Consider the following 19,564-nt stretch of genomic DNA (forward strand, 5'->3'; position numbering starts at 1 on the left):
AGCATGGAGTGTTTCATAGCAGCTTCTGTAACAGTAAATCTTAAAAGTGCAGAAATGTTGTCTGAATCAGTGATAAAGGGGAAAATGACTGGCAAACTATGTATTGATATGATTTTCTGTCTTCTACAGGTCACTGTTTAACTGGTCCATGTCTCTTCCCTGCAACATGGTTTTGAAGAAAGCTGTTGATAGTTTGCTCTGTTCCATGTGCCACATCCACCCAAATTATTTTTCCTTACTGATGGGATGGATGGGTATCACTCCTCCTCCAATGCAATGTCAGCATAGACTGTCTATGACTGATGACAGCAAAAAGCAGGACCTTAGTTCATCTTTGACAGATGACTCTAAAAATGCACAAGCCCCTCTTGCACTAACAGAGTCTCACCTGGCTACTCTTGCTGCCTCATCTCAGTCTCCTGAAGCTATCAAGCAGTTACTGGACTCAGGTTTGCCTTCACTGCTTGTAAGAAGTCTTGCTAGTTTTTGCTTTAACCATACTTCTAGCTCTGACTGCACTGCACAATCAATGGATATCACCCAGGACAGGTTCAGGAGGCACCATGCTCCTCAGCACTTTAACAAAATGCCCATCACGGCAGACCTGGTTGCTCCTGTACTCAGGTTTCTGACAGAAGTTGGCAACAGCCACATGATGAAGGATTGGTTGGGTGGCTCTGAAGTCAATCCATTGTGGACAGCACTTTTATTCCTGTTGTGCCATTCTGGTGCTACCTCTGGAGGACACAATATGACGGCACAGCAGACCAGTGCAAGATCCAGCTTGCTTTCTTCAACTGTAACCACAGGATTGACCACTCAGCAGCGGACAGCAATTGAAAATGCAACAGTTGCTTTCTTCCTACAATGCATCTCTTGCCATCCTAATAACCAGAGACTTATGGCACAGGTGAGAGAGAAAAATAATGTTTTAATTTATTAATAACTACAGCTAACTTTGAAAACTGTCTACATTTTTTTATGTTTCTTTATAATAACTAGGGGTTTTGTAAGCTGTCATTGACTGGAAACATTTTATGTTAAAATTGTTAGCTTGTTGATCTGAGTCTCAAACATATAAAAATGTTTTGGCATGGCTGTCCAGTCCTGTGTATAGATTTGTAGTTCTCTTGGTTTAGAGAAATAAACTTTAGACCAAAATCCAAAAGACTATTTAATTGGATAGGGCTAAACTTCTGTGAAATGGAATTTGAACAGCAAGCTTCACACATATTTAATATTAGTAACCTAAGGAGATTTTCTGAGAAGTTTGCTTGTGCAACCTCTGTCCAGGGGTATTGCAGAATATGGCTTTGCATTTGGCATTCTAGAGCGAATTCAGCTATCTTTGTCACATTCATTAACCTTGCAGACATAGCTGAATGCAATTATAACGAAAAAATGTTTTTTCAGCATTAAAAAGAATGATGCTCTAGGAATAAGTAGACCAGTAAAAAATTGAGTCAGTTCTCTGTTAGTGGCTGGGAGTAATAGTGCATTATGCCATGGGAAATGTTTGCTTTAGGGATTCAAAAGCTGCTTTTATAACTACTTTATTTTCAGTTTTTTATATTTTTGAGAAATCTACATGTTTACAATTACTTTGATGCTGTAGTCAGCATTTTAAACTTTTATATTAAAGGCCTTATTGCTGCAGGTATTTTCTTCAGTGGTGCTCATTTCTGAGCTGGTTTGTGTAATAACTGGGAGTGGCTCTCAGGCACTGCCTACTTTGGCTGTGTAGAGCTATATTTTAAAGACCTAAATGTAGAAATATTTTAAATCTGGTATCATTTTGCATTCTCAGGTTCTCTGTGAATTGTTCCAGTCCTCTCCTCAGCGTGGGAATCTCCCTACCTCTGGAAATATTTCAGGATTTATTAGGAGGCTTTTTTTGCAGCTGATGCTAGAGGATGAGAAAGTGACTTTATTTCTTCAGTCACCTTGTCCAGTAAGAATTTTTGATACCATATGGTAAACATGGAATAAATTTAGCCTTCAAGTCTTAAGTCTGAGTATATCCAATTTTGAAATGTTAGCAGCTTTTTTCTGCTGTACACATTATGGAATTTTGGAAAGGAAAGTGCTATTGAATTGTAACTCATCGTTTTAGAAGACAATTCAAGGGACTGTGTTACAATAACACAAAATATTTGTTGGAAATATACTGCTTCTGAAGGATCTGACAACTGAAATTTATCTTACAGAAGGCTTTTTAATAGTACCCTTACACGCTAGCAATAAATATAGATACAGTATCTGTTCAGTAGACCTTAGCAGTTTCATTAAAGATCAGTCATAGTCAAAACTGGCAGACATGCTTCAGCAGTTAGCCAAAATGCCATGAATAAATTGAGTGACAAATATGTGAATTAATTTATAAAGCAGATGTATGCTTTATGGTCCCACATGCTTCACGGGAACAGAATTACAATTGATGTCTGAAGTGCTCTCCATTGATGACTCTGACTAAAAAAACAGGGTAAAGCCACAAGTTTCTTTAAAAGATCTGATACCACTATCCAGAAAACAGTATTTGCTGCTTTGTTGTCTGCATCTCAGAAGTAAAGTACTGCAGAAGATATATGAGAGGGAAACTGGGTCAGACAGTATAAAATAGAAAAGGAGGCACAAATAGTTTTAGCACAAACGTTTAAATGTTCTAACTTGGCTGAATAATTGTTAGCAGGTCCATTGATAGTGTAAAGGTAGCATTAGTTTTCTGTTAATTGTTTTACATACAACAGATTTTTACAGAAAGCTGTTACTAGATACGTAAAAGCAGAAAAAATGTCCTGAAGTTGTTATAGTTCCATTTCTTATATTAAAAACACTGTGAAATTGTGTTCTTACTGAGATGATTCCTCCTATAACATAAGAGAAACCTTAAATATAATGTAGATGTACAGGATATACTTCTAGAATATCCAACAACATAACCTTTCAAAGATTGGTTCCCCATTAAGTTCTTACCAAAACTGTTTTTCAGAAGCTTAGTTCTGGTTGTCAGCAAATACAGGTTTTTTTTTTTTCATTGCATTGCACAACAATAAATTGGCCCTGTAAGTGCATATTAATAAAGAGGTCTTCAGGGCTGTCTAAAATATGTTACGGTAAAATATTTGCAATGTTTTAACTAATGGTGACTTAGTTACCTGTCATAATAACAAAAAGTAGATATTAAGTCTAGAATAAACTTCCTCATCAAGTCAGAGCAACAGAGAAACACCATCTTTCTTTACTAAAATTATTTTGTTATTTTTTTATATTTAGTTTCATAGTTAAGTATTCATTTCCTAAATAATTGCAAGTTTCAGGCATGCAATTTTTCTCTCATATTACAGCTATGTAAAATGATTGGTTTCTTCTAGCAAAGATGATATCATACTGTTTCTGGTCCTAAAAATATTGTAGGCTTTCAGAACAAATTATTTTGAGTTAAGAAACTAAACATGTCCTAATTTGATGCAATTTTACTGTATACCTCCAAAGTTGAAGGATATATCAGTTTCTTTTTTAGCACACTAAGAATTTAGCTTTGTCTAGCTGACATGGCTTTATAAGAATATTGTAGTTTAAGTTGTTTCTCAGCATTGAAGTTGTAATTAATGTTGACTGGTTTTTCCTTTCAGCTGTACAAAGGTAGAATTAATGCTACTAGTCATGTAATTCAACATCCGATGTATGGAGCTGGACATAAATTTCGTACTCTTCACTTGCCTGTCTCAACAACTCTAGCAGAAGTTCTTGATCGTGTGTCAGGCAAGTTTGCAATAGTTCATGGCTTTGTTTTACTTCTTTTTTAAATGCAGTTTAAAAAAAATCTTATATTGTTTGTTTGACCATAAAAGTGATACTGCAAATATCAGTCTTTTAAACACACTGTCTTTCATCCATTCATTACATTTCCCCAAATTTTGTCAGTTAAATGTCCTGGAACTTAGTGATACATCTCAAGATGGAGATGTATGTCTTGTGAAAAGGACCTTGATAAAGGCTCCATCTAATTTCTGTAGTTAAAATTTGTCTGCCATATAAATATTTGCATTTGCTTACTAAATGAAAAATGAAAAGTATAATTTACTTTTAGATATTAATTTTTAAATTATAAACAGTGAGAGGATAATGTTAAGGCATTCATTTATTTATTTGGTTTTTTTTTTAATTTCAGTACTTTCAGTCATACTACTTGAATATACACTGAGAGATAAAAACCTGTCTGTAGGGTACTTTGTTGATCAGGCTTTCACAGACCATAATATGTATTTTGACACCTAAATGGTAGACATCTTAATCATAAAATAAATCCCACCTTTAATTTTAGTGTTCATTAAATACTTCAGGAAACAGAACTATATTAAGATTAGGGTTAATAACTTTTAAAAATTAGTATAAGAGGAGAATTCATACTGAAGATGTCATGTTCATGACAGAGCTCTCTAGGTAAAGCCAGGCAAGATTCAAGTTGATTCTCCTCTAGTAATACATAGAGTAGAAATTGTTTGGTCATGGTAAATGACAAATCAGTTTTATACATGTCTGGTTTAAAAAAAAATAAATCCAAGACTTTATCCTCTTTATTCTTAAAATGTGGTTCTCAATATACCAAAGAAAAATCAAAGATCATTAGAGCAATTATGTTTTTGCCATATGGGAGACGTGCATTGAAGGGTATGCACTTGATTGCCTGTTCATCTGACTAGGTATGTATGCTCCTGTATGTATGTTTATTTCAATGTGTACTTCTTTGGAACTCAGGGTAGATCAACTTTTAATTTATGAGACAGGTCTTCGTGGAGTTAAAAGCAACTATTGCTTTTTTATGTCTATATCTTTTTTATATCTATATGGAAAACTTTTACAAATTTTTTGGGGCAATAAATGTTACCTAACAAGCTGATAGGAGTACTAAAATGTTATTTGGCACAATACTAGATAGGACAAGATGTGCTTTAGGATTTTAATAGAAAAATAACCATTCCTAGCTAAATGCTTTTATCTTATTGATCAAGGAACAGTTTACTGTTTCTGATAGAATTCTATATTTATTTACTGTCTAGAGAGTCATGTGTGAAATTTGACTAAGGTTTTTCTGACCACAAACTGTGCAAGGATCTCATTACTGTAATGGGTGGGATGGTCACTCCATACGAGGTAGGGATCAGTTGCTGAGCAGTGACATAAAATGTACTGAGTAGCTGCCTTAGTGGTATATTGTTGTCAGCTTGATAGCCAGTGCTGGTAAGGACTGGAGAGGAGAATGTGATGGTGTGGTAAACTGTCATGCCTGTAATTGAAAATGGTCAAGTGCTGACTTTGTAGGGCGCCATAATTTTAGAGTTTGCTGCTGCATTGTTATGCCTTGGCTTTGTGGTTCTTGTATGGCATACTGTGAAGTCCATGGTTAGGACAGAATAAAGAAGGCTTGAATATAAGAGGAGCAAGCTCTGTGTTTGGGGTAAGAGAGAGAGAAGGGGTGGACTGGGGTAGAAAATAAAGAAAAGGCTGTCACCCTACAGCAACAGGAAGTCAGGAAGATCTTCTATCAGAATCTGTCCCTTGGGTTAACTTCTTTTTTCTTTACTACTGTTAATTTCTCAACCATTTCATACTTTCTGCATGAATAAATCACGAGAACCATATTCATTTTGTACTTTTTCCCCGGCTTTTAAAAAAAGACGGGGAGAAGGGGTGCCTGAAATCATTGATAGGTCTACTGCTTGCATCCCTTCACCACAGGAAGAAAATGTGCAGTGCACAGCAAATAGGATTGCCTGGATGAGTACCAGTTGTTTTGTATTTCATGCACCTCAGTCTTGAGTTACTGCTTGACTCAGAAAAACTGAACAACAAATTTGGGTATCACCTGAGTAGTTACAATACCATTGCTTAACCTTCTTTAATAATTTTATTAATGACCTTTAAATTTCCTAACAGTAAGTGGACAACATTGAGTCCATGGGACAAAACTAGAGAAATTCAGAAATTTAATAATAATAGTAGTACTAATAAAAATAATTCTGATAATGAAAAATTTTTTTAAAAGCCAAGAACATACGAAGTCTCATTGATAGATACATTTGTGTGTGTGTGTGTATATACACACATACGTATTTGTATATATACACTCAGATCTATACATAGAGAGAGTGTATTTGTGTGAATGTTGAGTCCTAAGTGGCAGTGGTTTGGTTTCACACTCTGTATCTTTTTTTAGTCTCCAGTGCTGTCTAATACAGATATAACTAATGTCTTCATGCATAAATCATAATACATTTCCAATCAGCCAAATCACGTCCCATTCAGCACCTCACCCACTGGTAACACCCAGTTAAAGGTAGCTGGATGGTACTTCAGGTCTTGAGTTGTGTCTTAAAGCTGCTGTGGCTATGTGGAAACAAGTGACTACTCAGAAGCAATTTGAGAATTACTTGGCCATTTTGGTGCCAGTGTTGTACCATACAGAGTATGAAATTGTCCATTGTCACCAATCATCAGTGATTTAACAAATTAGATTTAATAACATACTGATAGTTGTGAGCTACACTAATGATTGAGCCAAAATGGTTGAACTGCAGTAATCTAATGTTATCTTAAGCAAACACCTCAAGATTTGGTTGTGTAATGTATTTTAGGCATCTTCCAATTTCAAAGGAAGAGAATTTACCTATTCTGAAATTGGATCAGTATGTAATGAGAGATACCCAGACCCAAATACAAGAGCCTGTTTAAATAAATCTGCAGCTGTCCTTAAAAAAAAGTTTTAGTATTTCTTTTTTGTTGGATTTTTTTTTTTTTTTTTGCTGTTGTTTCGTCAAGATTTTTTGTGGGGTTTTTTTGGTTCATTGGGTTTGGATAGAGATTTTTTGCTCAATCTCAGTTTTTGTTGATTGCAGTGGTTTAGTAGTTTTCTTAATGTGAAAACACTTGACTCATCAAGTAATGGTTTTAAACTGTTACAGATTTAAATTATCAGAGAACAGAGTTTTGGGGGAATAAGGGGGCAGAATTACTGTAATACCTTAATTCACAGTTATTGACAAGACTATTGCTGCGTGTGTTGGAGCTCTGAAATGCTACAGTAGTTGAGAATAGCCTTGTTAACAGCTTAGAAACTAATAAAATCAACTTAAGTATCTTGAAATGCTTTTCTTTCCTCTCTTTGTTTGTCCTTGTCCCCTCAATCCCCATATAGATACACCCAGTATTACAGCTAAGCTAATTAATGAACAGAAGGAAGACAAAGAAAAGAAGAATTATGAGGAGAAAGAAAAAGTTAAAGCAGAAAATGGATTTCAGGACAATTACAGCGTTGTTGTTGCTTCTGGTATGTCTTTTTCTTCTATCTTTTATAAAATGGATCTTTCTGGTGTTCAAAGTGTGTTGGGGAAATAAAATATCTACCAATAATTAATTTTGTTACTAGTTATGGTTAGAAAGATTGTAGTACGTGGTACTACAATTGTAATGTAACTGACTTTTAGGCAGCAAAGATTGATTCCTGGTGAAACAGTTTCCTTTAGCAGATTATACTTTGACAAATTTGTCAAATATATGTACACCTAAATATATGTGTCAGTGATATCTTCGTGGATGCTGTTGCTAGGGTATTTTACAGCATTTTTTTAAAGACACCCCTGGAGCTTGGAGGGTATTATTGCTTCTACTTTTTGCAGTAGCTGGTACAACAGAGTTTAGTCATCTCTCTTCTGAAAATATTCTTTGGAAATAAAAGATATCCATATATTTTGCATAACAACTAATGATACTCTGCTAAAATGGTCTCTGTCAAATGGAGACTTTGGCATAAACCCATGCTATTCCACTTGGAAACAACTAATACTGGAGTTTCTTTCAGAGCATTCAGTTTATAAAAGCTATTGAGTCGAACCTTCAGAAGTCTTTCATGTAAGCCCATTTCCTTACAAAAATGCAAACCTTTTGTTGGAGGATATAGATTGAACATAGTAATTTTGCAGTGGTACACAAATGTTACAGTTTAGATGATGGCTGTAGAAGTCATTAGTCTTTCAGTTTGAAGTTAATTAATCAACTTCAAACTACTCCCTTCCTATCTAGCTTTCTGCCATTATTGAGGTACCTTGAGTTCATTCACACTTCATGAAGCATAAAGCAGAGATGCTGATTTCCTTTGACTTTTGGCACCAATATTTCTTAAGCTTTTTATTTCAAGTTTTTAGATGTAGATATAACTTAACGCAAATGTTGAACAGGGCAGCGGTTCCACTGAACTTGGTACACTTAAAACAACATAGCTGTGTTAATTACAGCATCTTTATCTGACAAGATAGTTATAGTGGGTGCCACTTAAACAAGTGAAACATGTTTTAGTAGTATTTAAAATATTAATAGGTCCCACAAAAAAGTTAAAACACAAAAAATCTGGAAAGAAACAGTATTACACCAAGCTTGAAGATAGGGCATAGCATTGTCAACCATATCATTCCAGTTGCATCGCTCATCCTACTGCCTGATATAGCCCATTCGCTATTAAAAAGAAGCAGATTTCAGGTTTTTCTGATGTTGTTTCCAATTTTCTCCAATTTAGTATGAGTTTAAATGTAAACTTATTTCATTTGTATTTGTTTTTACTACCTGTTTACCAAATATTTTCTTCTTTTGTCATTAATTTTTCATGTATTCTGAGGGTTTTTTAGTGTCCTCAGAATCTCAAGAATTTAAGTGTTTAACATTTTACCTATGGGTAAAATTAATCGAGGGAGGAGATGGTATTTGCAGCCTGATCTTCCTGAGGCAAGCTAGTTTAGTGTACTGAGATTATTCAACAATGTGTTGCACATTAGAGCTGTTTCTAATGATCAGCTGAAACAAGAGCATATTACAGCATTTGAAGTGTGGATGTTTTTAGTTTTGTGGCAGCTCTTGGACAAAGATAAGTTAGTAATTGTCTGTATTTGTGTCTTGACTGGCTGGCTTTTTTCCTTGGTCTGTCACCTGCACAGAAGGGTACATGATTGCAGTATAATTTTGCTGTACCTTAAATCACCTTAAGCTGTCCTAAGATAAGGCAGTCTTGCTGTGTAATAACAGTAAGCTTTTATGTAGCTTATCTGCCTCCTAATTTTCATGTAGTGCTTACTTCAAATGTTTTGGGGCCAGGGAACTTGGAAAGCACACAGAAAGACACCTTTCATCACATGTGGTACTGTCAGTACTGCAGCTAAAGTCACCTTTGTAGGCCAGACAAGGGGTTATTATCTATAATCTGTGCTGAAATGTCTGTCAATTTGGAAAATTTTGCCTTTCTTGCTTTCAAGTGAAAAGACAGCTTAAAAACATTTTGCTGTAGGGCCCATTGTGAGACACTTCAATGAGAGCAGAATCAGAATAGCTTTTGCTTTTTTTATGTGTGGTATTATCTAGTTATGGTTTGGTTTATGTTTGGGGGTTTAGGAGAATGTACAGCCTTTTAACTAAAAATATACTGTATAAAACATATGTATGTAAAAAACATATTTGGATATAACATACATATTATGTCCAAATATGTTTTATACATAAATGTTATTCTGGTATTTAATTAGCTAGTGAGGTAAAGTTCTTATATTTTTCTATCGTTGAGTATGTTGTATCTCGGCTCACTGAAGGTATTCAATACTTAGAACAACTTGAGATTTTTTACTTCTGTACTAGGTTTGAAATCTCAGTCAAAAAGAGCTGTTTCATCCACCCCTCCACGTCCACCATCAAGACGAGGAAGAGTGATGGCAGATAAAGTTGGTACTTCTTCCTCAGGAGGAGAATCTTCTAATAAAACCATTAGTGTCCCAGTTTTTCATCTGTACCATAAATTACTACCAGGTAACTTTAGTAATACATTTTAAGCATCAAAATTTATTTTCTTTCCAGGGGCTGATACGAGATCAGGAATTTGTTAAAATGGCATTAGCATAAACTTCCACTCACAAATGAATGCAGGGTAGGTTTGAAAGGTGATGTAGGTTTCCTTCCACATACAAGGCAGAACTGACCTGGTACTAATGCCCTATTACTTCAGGTTCTAAGTGGGCAACCATCCTGCATTTCTCTCTGAAAGGTTGATTTGCCAGTTCAGGAATATTCATGAATTCCATAACATTTGTGTTTTAAAAACACAGCATGTCCTAAGCAGTTGTTCATGTTCCATGTATATCAGATATGGTATAATAAGATTGGCAATCTCTTGTGTAGGAAGAAATTCTAGTGACTTAGATCAGGAAGTAAAGACAGAAACATGGATGAAACACATCATTGTTATTGTGTAGAACAACTTCTTGTCTGGATCCAGCTAATGGAATTAAGTGGTTAACTTCTGATCAAAGTCAGTTTTCACCCAAAAATCCCTAAATTGGAAACTTACTATCCAATTACCAGCTTTGAGGCTATCCTCTGGCAATTATTAGCAGAATTGTTTACTTGGATTAAAATAGCTAGAATTGATGAGCAAAACGTGGTGGGATGAGTCCAGTGATTGGTGTGCCATGACAGATGGTTATGGGCTCTTCTGGAGAAGATCAGGCACAGCATCACCAGCCAGGTAAGGGAGGGGATTGTCCCACTCTGCTCTGCACTGGGGTGGCCTCACTTCGGGTGCTGGAGGCAGCATTCAGTGACACAATGTAAGAAGGACATAAAGCTATTAAAGATAGTCCAGAAGAGGGCAATGAAGAGAGTGAAAGGCCTTCAGGGGAAGTGATATGAGGGGTGGCTGAGGTCACTTGTTCAGCCTGGAGGAGACTGAGAGGAGACCTCGTTGCAGTCATCAACTTCATCATGAGGGAGGGTGGAGGAGCAGACACTGATCTCTTTCCTGGTGACCAGTAACCAGTGACAGGAATGCCTGAAGTTGTGTCAGGAGGAGTTTAGGTTGGATATTAGAAAAAGGATCCTCCCCCAGAGGGTGGCTGGGCAGTGGATCAGGGTCTCCAGGCAAGTGGTCACAGCACCAAGCCTGACAGTTCAAGAAGCACTTGGAAAACGCTCTCAGGTACATGGTGTGACTCTTGGGGCTCTCCTTTGTAGGGCCAAGAGTTGGGCTTTGATCCTTGTGAGTCCCTTCTAACTCAGGATAATCTGTGGTACCGCTATTTTGGAGATGAGATCAAAACCCAGTGCCTGTTTTTAGTATGTAGCTGGTAAACGTTGACTGTCTCATGATGGTCATATAAATTGTTCTGTATTTGTGATCTGGTTATGTCTCGCACAGAAAATGGTTGTTAAAAATAATAAGCCATGTGAACAAAATCAGTGATGAAGAAAAAAAGGGCAGAAAACTTGCTCATTTGCACATTGGCAAGGCATTTTGAATTTTTGTTTTTCTTAAGAAATAATCTTCAACTGAAGAAACAGATTGTTTCTAAGGAACTCTTAGATGTTGTTTTACTTGATAAAGTACAATCAAGATGTAATAGACATGCTATTAGAGGATCCAACTCTAAAATATTTAATGTGTAAATCTACTTGTTTTCAGACAAAATTTTTCTGCCGTCAGAGGAGCTTGTAATTTCAGGGAAGAACATATTTGCAATCAACAAAATAGCCAAAATCAGAATCAGAGTAATCAGTTTGGACTGTATTGCATGTGCATTTCAAGTCTACATTGATGTGGAGAAAAGTAGTCCTGGCAGTGCCCTTCTTTTTTTTTCTATTTTCTGCTGTCTTCTGCTGTCCTGATACAGGAGTCGCGAGCTAGGCTTGACATTAGTAGGCCTGAAAAAAAATTGCCAGTTCATTTGTTTTCCACTTTTTTCAGTACCACCTTTTTTACCTTCTGGTCACACGCACCTCTATGCTCCCACAATTCAAGGGTGATGCATAGGTGGTGTTCAATGGCAGGGGACAGCCAGTACCCATTTAAAATGCACATCAAATTACAGCCTTAGCCATTTGTTAAATGTGCCAAGTGCTTGTGCTGTCAGCACAGAACTGTCTTAGGGAATGTTGGCATAGATCTTTTTGATGATTGATTTCAAACTGATGGAGCCCCTTTTCCCAAGAGAGCAATTAGTAAAATTAAGGCCTAAGTTTGGAGCCAGATGATATTTAGTCTACTTGGTGTCTGTGGTGCAAGTAATGAGCAGCATGTATGTTAAAATAACCCAGTGAGAATTTTCCTCTCTGACTTGATGCCTTTGTTGTCTAGGTCAGCCATTACCAGCTGAAATGACACTTGCCCAGCTTCTGACTCTGCTGTATGACCGTAAACTCCCTCAAGGATACCGATCCATAGATTTGACAGTTAAACTTGGTTCCAAAGTAATCTCAGATCCAAGTTTATCAAAAACAGACTCATTTAAACGTCTTCACACAGAAAAAGGTGAGTGTTCTTACATATTTTATATACTCCCTTTAAAAATGCTTTTATTTTTGACAAAAATTGTTTTGATTTTCTTGATGAGAAACAGTGGGGTTTTTTTTATTTTCTTGGATGATTTTCCTGAGCTATTCTTTTCTAGACAAGAGCTAAACTTTGTGATAAAGTACAAATTTCTTGCCTGCCTAAATTGTGTCTATAAAATGCTCCAATATGGTTGCTCTGGTTTCACTTCCCTTTATCATTATAATACTGTATGTGATACACTTGTGATTGTGTAGATACAGTATATTTTATTTCTTGACATATATATCAGTTCTCTCTAGTAAGTGTGCTGGTAACCAGGGCAGATTTAGTAATACAGGAACTGTTTGAAACCATGAGTTAGAGAAGCCTGTGAAATTTTTTTATTGCTGTATCTTAGGTACCAAATGCTACTTTGAAAATGGAGATTTCTCTTAAGCCATCTACATAGGTCTTATAACTCCAGCTTTTAAAAACATTTAACATTTTCTAATATGACATGATAAGTTTGTGACGTCCTCACCCACTGTCTGTGGGGAAAAGGAGCATTTCCACAGAGGTTTCTGCCTGTGTTCTTTAGAACAGTAGACGTCAAAGCTGTACATATTGAAAGTGCTGCATTTGGACATTTTCTTACAAGGATTATCCTGCTCTGAAAGTATCTAGCGACCTTTTCTTAGTCTGTCAATGAAAGACTTCTTCAGACAGACAGACTTCTCATAGTCTGTGTGTTTGAAGTAGGATGAATTGATGTACATATTCCTACATGTCCCTGATTTAAGTCTGTTAAATCTTACACTTTGATCATATTATTCCAAAGCAGTGTGATCCTCCCCCAGCATATCGGTGATGTCCTTGTAACACTGTGCTTCTCACATGTTTGAAAGTTGAGAATTAGGATAGGGAAAGATCTGCTGTTTCCTTTCAAATTAGAGAAGAAACAGTTTTAAAAGATGAAGTATCTGTTAAAAGATACAACGTTTGCTGTTCAAAAATTTTCATAAGAGATTTGTTTTGGTAGCTGCACAAGTTATTCATTAATGTACTTCTGTGATTTTACAAGAATATAATAAATAATAGAGTGTGTGCTATATATTTGGAGTATAACTGAAGATTATCATGGGTGTCAGACTGTTCACAGTGAAGGGATTCTAAGACCACTTGATCTTTCCTGCCTTTTGATATGGCTGTGCTGTGCTTAAAAATATAATCTGCAAAACAGATTTTTAGATTAAATATACAGAATATTCAATGAAGTTTGCCTGAGGCAATTAGCAAAGAGGCTGATGTGTGACAGTAAGGAATTGTGGTAGGGTTCTATATATTCTGTATTTACTTGTGTGCATAAGTGCATAGAATGTTCATTTTTTTTGTCTGTTGCACAAGATATTAGGGTGCTTAGTCATAAACTGGGAGGATGGAGGCTAGTAGAAAGTTTGAAATCCAGATAATGATCTTTTTTCATAAGGAAGAATAGAATTAAATCTCATGGCTTTTTGCAGAGCGTCATTTTGACACCTCACAGGGAGATGAGAGAAGCTAAACTAATTTAAGGTTAAGATTATCTTTCCTTTCTTCAACTATGAACTCTTTATTGGAGAATAACAAACCTTCACTTAACTTCTAGAGTGTTAAAAAGTGTCATTACTCCAAAATTAGCAAATTCTTGAAGGCATAGATCAAATTCTGATAAAACATGAAATTCTAATAATTAACATGTAGCTGTGTATAAATAATACTGAGTATAAATAATACTGCTGTCATTGGTGAAAGGTACCACTAACACTTCTGTTTTCTTTTGTTAGTCTTGTATTCATTTCAGGTTGATGGCTCAGTCTTTGTTTGAGAAGGAATCAGTACTTTTGAAATCCACTTTTAAATGAGGACAAAGAAATAAACACAGTGTTGATTATATGTATTAATTTCTTTTATATTTATGTTTTTGTAGAGCATGCAGATTTACTGGGACCTTGCCCTGAAGATGAGGCCATCAGTCCTGGGGATGAGTGTATGGACGCAGTTCTGGATGAATCACTTCTTGAAACCTGTCCCATTCAGTCTCCACTGCAAGTTTTTGCAGGCATGGGTGGATTGGCTCTTATTGCAGAGAGACTCCCTATGCTTTATCCTGACGTAATTCAACAAGTGAGTAGAAAAAAATTAATGTTGGAAAACATGCTGAGGGTATTTTGTTTGTTTGTTTAAGGACAGTATTTTCCTTGTATTTCTCTATAGTTCAGTCGAACTTCTCAGTTATGTGGGGAAGTTACTGTAAAATAGGCAAGTGCATAAGTCCACAGCCCTGTCCAGCTGTACATGTGCTTCCCTTTCCATGTCACAGAGCCTGAGTAGCCATGGCCTTGTGGGACCAAGGCAAGCTGCTTCTGTTAACTTAAAATATCTTGGAGGGCGCAGTAAAATAAAGTTACTGATGTACTGTAAAGGTGCTCTTGCTTATCGCTTAATTGTTCGTGCAAGTGTACCCTCATAGATATTTTTATAGTTAAGTGAAATGCAGTTCTCAAAGCAGGTGATGTAATTTTATTATTATAAATAACAGTATCATCTTAATATAATTAATATTAAGAAATAATAGATATTATTTGTATACTTATATATAGAATTCTTCTGGATACACTGATAGACATTTCAAAAGTGTTAGTAGTGGCATCAGTGTGGAATTACTCCTTTGGCTGCTGTTCTAAGTATACACTGCTAAAAAGGGAAAAAATAACCTGTGAATGATTCAAATTTTATTTAACTATATTTTTGAAGGTTTTGGCTGATATTTCTAACAGGAAATAATATTTATTCCCTTTGAAACTGAATTAATCATGAATTAAGGGTATCATACTAAGATTATGAGTTAAGGGTGTATTATTCAGTATCTTGACTGTAAAATTCTGGCAACGATGGGAATCCTGTAGTGAGACTGAATTAGTATGCATCCTTTGTAAATAGTTCTACAAAGGCTTTAGAGGTCTATGCAGAGTACCAATGCAGTTCAAAAATTACAAGTTAAGGAAAAGTATTTACATAAACAGTTACTGTATTATGAATTCCAAGAGGGATAATGTGTACTCTGTACTGAAAAAAACTGATATATGGAATTCTGCAAGACGTGAGAGGTAACTTATGACCATGAGAAATTTCATTCCTTTTTTTCTTTCTTTTTCTATAGTCCTAGGAACTTACTGTCTTTTCACAATTTCTTAGCTTGTGATATATGTTTAGATTCAAATACTGAATAAGAGTTCTGTGAACCATTTTAAAAAAATTAAATATAGTAATACCAAACATATTATTCAGAGTGAAGACTGGTGATTTCTCCAAACTCTCAATTATTTAATTTTACTTTTATATTTCTCCAAGTCACTGGTACTTCTGGTTCTCTTAGTGTGAAGACAATTGGAATAAATGCAGTAAAACATGGTTTGACTTTAAATTAGGAATTTGGTATTCTGGATAATTTCTGTAAAGGCTTTTCATATTAATCTTGTCCAATTTAGATTTGTCTGGTGATAAGTACTGAAATTCTAAATGTGATCAAATCAGTTTATCTGAACAGTATGAAAGCCTGAAACCTCTGTGATGTTTAATTATGAGAAGGACCTTAGTGTAATAGTTTCATTTAAATTGTTTCATTGTGTCTTGGGGCACTGTGCAGCTACTACCCCCTTAAACTCTGATTCCCATCATAATGCTTGACTGCACAATCCTCTGGTCATAAAATAGACTGTTCTGATAGAGTATAATGGTAATAAAGCATGCCAAATCAATCAAAAGCTCAAAAGGATCATGAGGTGCTACAAAACTGCTAAGATACCTGAAGTTATTATTTGTTTTTAAAGGCATTATGATTAGTTTTTCTTCTTTCTGCAATATGAACTTAAAAATGAAATACTTATGTTCACAGTGTTTAATGTTAAAAATAAAGGGCCATTTCTTATTTAACAGTATGGTAATAAATTAATCTTTGTATTTACTTCAGAGTAATTTGTGTCTCTTATGCCTCTATATTTAAGCAGCACACTTTAACTGAGGATTTTAGGTTGCTAAAATATGTTTGCTTGCTTGTGTAGGCACAACTTTGTAGCACTGTATTGAAAATGCAAGTACGCCCTTTTGAGCCATTTAGCATGGTTCCTGTATCTGCAAATGGTAGAGTATTTCATGTGACTTCTTTATTGTGTCCTACATTAAGATTGCATGTCTCTTAGATCCTTACTATTACAGAATTTAAGGTGTTTAACTGAATGCCAAATTTCTTTGTTGTTTTTGTTGGTTAAGGTGAGCACACCAGTGGTTACATCAGCCACACAGGAAAAACAGAAGGACAGTGATCAGTTTGAATGGGTTACCATTGAACAATCAGGGGAATTGGTGTATGAAGCACCAGAAACAATCGCTGCAGAGCCTCCACCGATCAAGTCAACAGTCCAGACTATGTCTCCCATACCAGCACATTCTTTGGCTGCCTTTGGTTTATTTCTCCGTCTTCCGGGCTATGCTGAGGTGCTGCTAAAAGAACGGAAACATGCTCAGTGTCTGTTGAGATTGGTGTTGGGAGTTACAGATGATGGTGAAGGAAGTATGTGCTGTAATTATTACCTTTCTTTGTAGACCACAGATAGATAATTTTACTTACGTTTATTTGAACTGTATTGCTTTTATCAAGAAGTTAGAATTGTTTTGTGCAAAAGTGCATTGCGGGCATCTTTGATAAACTGTTGTCTCTGTTAAATTCTGTCTGGCAGTTTTATCACAGTCATCAGTATTCAAGGGTTCTCATCTCATGTCAGAGTAATTGTAAAATAAGCACTGATGAAACCTACAATGATACTGTCAAAATGACTGCTTTCAGACAGAATGTTCTAAGTAGCTGGAAATGCTCAACTAATTGTGCAAACATCCTGTCATTCTGCAAACAAATGCAGAATAATATGGATAAGAGCAAAGCTACAACACATGTCAAGTAAACCATTGAGTAATGTTCTAGAAAAGGAGAGTAAGATCTAAAGATTATGGCGATTAAATTGAAATAGATAATTAAAATAGAATCTCTGCCTTGATGGTGTGAGATCAGAGGGAGAAATGGGATAGTCTTCAAAGAATAAACAGACAAGCCAGGAAAAAAATTGTTTTCTTTACAAATGAACCTGGAATTCTGCATATAGTTCTAATATTTGTGTTTCTTACTGTTTTAAGAACTGGAAGAGTGTGTATGAAATATGGTTTCATATGTTGAAGGCAATTCCTTTCACTGGATATTGTGTAGTGGTGCACTTGAGCGGTGTCAGGTTTACAGTTGAACTTGATGATCTTAAGGGTCTTTTCCAGCCTATATGATTCTGTGATTATGACTTTGAAAAGAGTGCTGGTTTTTCTAGGCTGCAGTCATCAGAAGTTAGTCTCTATTTAGCACTCTATAGAGTGGTGTGCAACATGGACCTCATAAGACCAAGAATCTCATTTGCCCTCCCTTCTGCTCGTCTTTTTATTTCTCTAGTGTTTAGGTGCAGGACAGTAGACGAGAATAAACTGGGCAATAAAACTGCAGTCTAGCTGCTTACATCCACCTAATCTGAGTGGTAAATAACTGAAGAGCGATATGCAGTTTCTAGAGTAGTCTCAGTGCCTTACTACTGCAGGCAATTTTTATATCCTTTTCTTTTTCTTTTTTTTTTTACTAAAGAGATCTTCAGAATTTGCGTTGTGTCTTTTTTTGTAGTAGTGTTGCTGTATGTGCAGCCACTACTGCTATTGGAATACTCTTCCAGAACATAATTTTCTTGATGGGTAGGGGTTGCTTTAATTTTCTGCCTATGTTTATTCATATGCAGTTAGTGGCCAATAGCTCTTCTTTCTCCAATGCATTTGTTGACAGGAATTACATTCGCTCATACGCTTAGTTTTACCTGGACTAAACAGCCAATTCCTCTTTTCCCTTAGCTAAATATTGGAATTGAACTCTACAAAATGTGCGTTCAGTTGTACACAGTAATCCATATTAGTTTTCTGTATAAACTATTAATACCTTCAATTTTTGTTCAAAATGCAGCTTTTCACACATATACAATCTCATTACTTTCTTGCACAATATGAAGAGCTGCAATTATAAATCTATGACTTACAGATTAAAACATGGATTCAGTTGTCTGCCAAGATAAATAATGTGCGAATGTTTAGATTTTCTCTTTTTTGATTTTGCTATGCCTGCAGTTATGGAATTCTATTAGATAAGCTTATTTTCCAGAAGGTTTTGATTTTATTTATGAAGATCCTAGTCTGAAGACTTTTGATTGCTTCTTGTTACTATCTTTGCAAGGAGTATCAGATAGATAAAAATTAACATATGTATGTATGTGTGTAGATACATATACCCACAAATACAGACATATTTGTTTAAATCTCTAGATGCTTATATAGTTGATAAACTCTTTAGAATGAGGGAGAAAATAAAATATTTAAAATAGGAAGCAAAGTTCTGGACAGAGTTGGCTGTTTTAAAGTATTTTCACTGTTTGAAGCATGGTTCAGTGGTCTCTATGTATGCACTGGAGAAGGAATGTGAAATGTAATTTTAAATACAGGAAAAAAATGGAGACAGCTTCCTATATCTCAGTGTGTTGGATTAATAGGTCATTCCATTATTTGAAATGTGGCTTTTAAAAGAAAATTTTTGCTCATGATGCCAAGGCGTTAAAATTTTAAGGAATTGTAGCACAAAATTCATACATGCAACTCATATAATTAAAATTATGTTAGTATTTCACCATGTATTCTACTATAGAAACTTGTTTTGTGTCAGTGCATTAGTTCATACTTTGGGCACATGAATCTTACATATGATAAATTACTGCTGCATATCAGCTGAGCTGCTATTAGCTGATCACATGCATTCTTTATCTTGCTGTATTTGGAATGATTAAAAATATATATGTATTTTTTAAAATTAGTCCAAACCAGTTTTCTCCCTGGAAGTGGCAAATCAAATTTTAAAAATTTGATTCTATACCAAATCTATGAATAAAATAAAGAAACATCCTTTCTTCTACACTCTCCTCATAATCAAATTTTTCTCAAAAGGGAAACATAGTAATAGATAGCTTTACTGTATGTGAATGCTTAAGGCCTTAGTAGATTTCTATTTGTTCATAGCCTATATAAACTATTGCAGAGATTAGTAGGCTGTATTGAACTATT

At 35.4% G+C, this 19,564-nt stretch overlaps 1 protein-coding gene across 7 annotated transcripts in view; it reads left to right on the plus strand.

The window, feature by feature from the left end:
• Positions 1 to 19,564, plus strand: part of BIRC6 (baculoviral IAP repeat containing 6) — a 170,482-nt gene that overhangs the window by 95,835 nt on the left and 55,083 nt on the right. For all 7 annotated transcript variants that reach the window (XM_030268488.4, XM_030268493.4, XM_072927206.1 and 4 more), the window contains 8 exons: positions 130 to 910; positions 1,808 to 1,951; positions 3,633 to 3,762; positions 7,196 to 7,327; positions 9,676 to 9,843; positions 12,164 to 12,337; positions 14,307 to 14,503; positions 16,649 to 16,949. In XM_030268488.4, the coding sequence (XP_030124348.4) occupies positions 130 to 910; positions 1,808 to 1,951; positions 3,633 to 3,762; positions 7,196 to 7,327; positions 9,676 to 9,843; positions 12,164 to 12,337; positions 14,307 to 14,503; positions 16,649 to 16,949 (2,027 nt within the window). The remainder of the gene's footprint in view (positions 1 to 129; positions 911 to 1,807; positions 1,952 to 3,632; positions 3,763 to 7,195; positions 7,328 to 9,675; positions 9,844 to 12,163; positions 12,338 to 14,306; positions 14,504 to 16,648; positions 16,950 to 19,564) is intronic.

Source organism: Taeniopygia guttata, chromosome 3, assembly GCF_048771995.1.
Source record: "Taeniopygia guttata chromosome 3, bTaeGut7.mat, whole genome shotgun sequence".
Classification (NCBI taxonomy): domain Eukaryota; kingdom Metazoa; phylum Chordata; class Aves; order Passeriformes; family Estrildidae; genus Taeniopygia; species Taeniopygia guttata.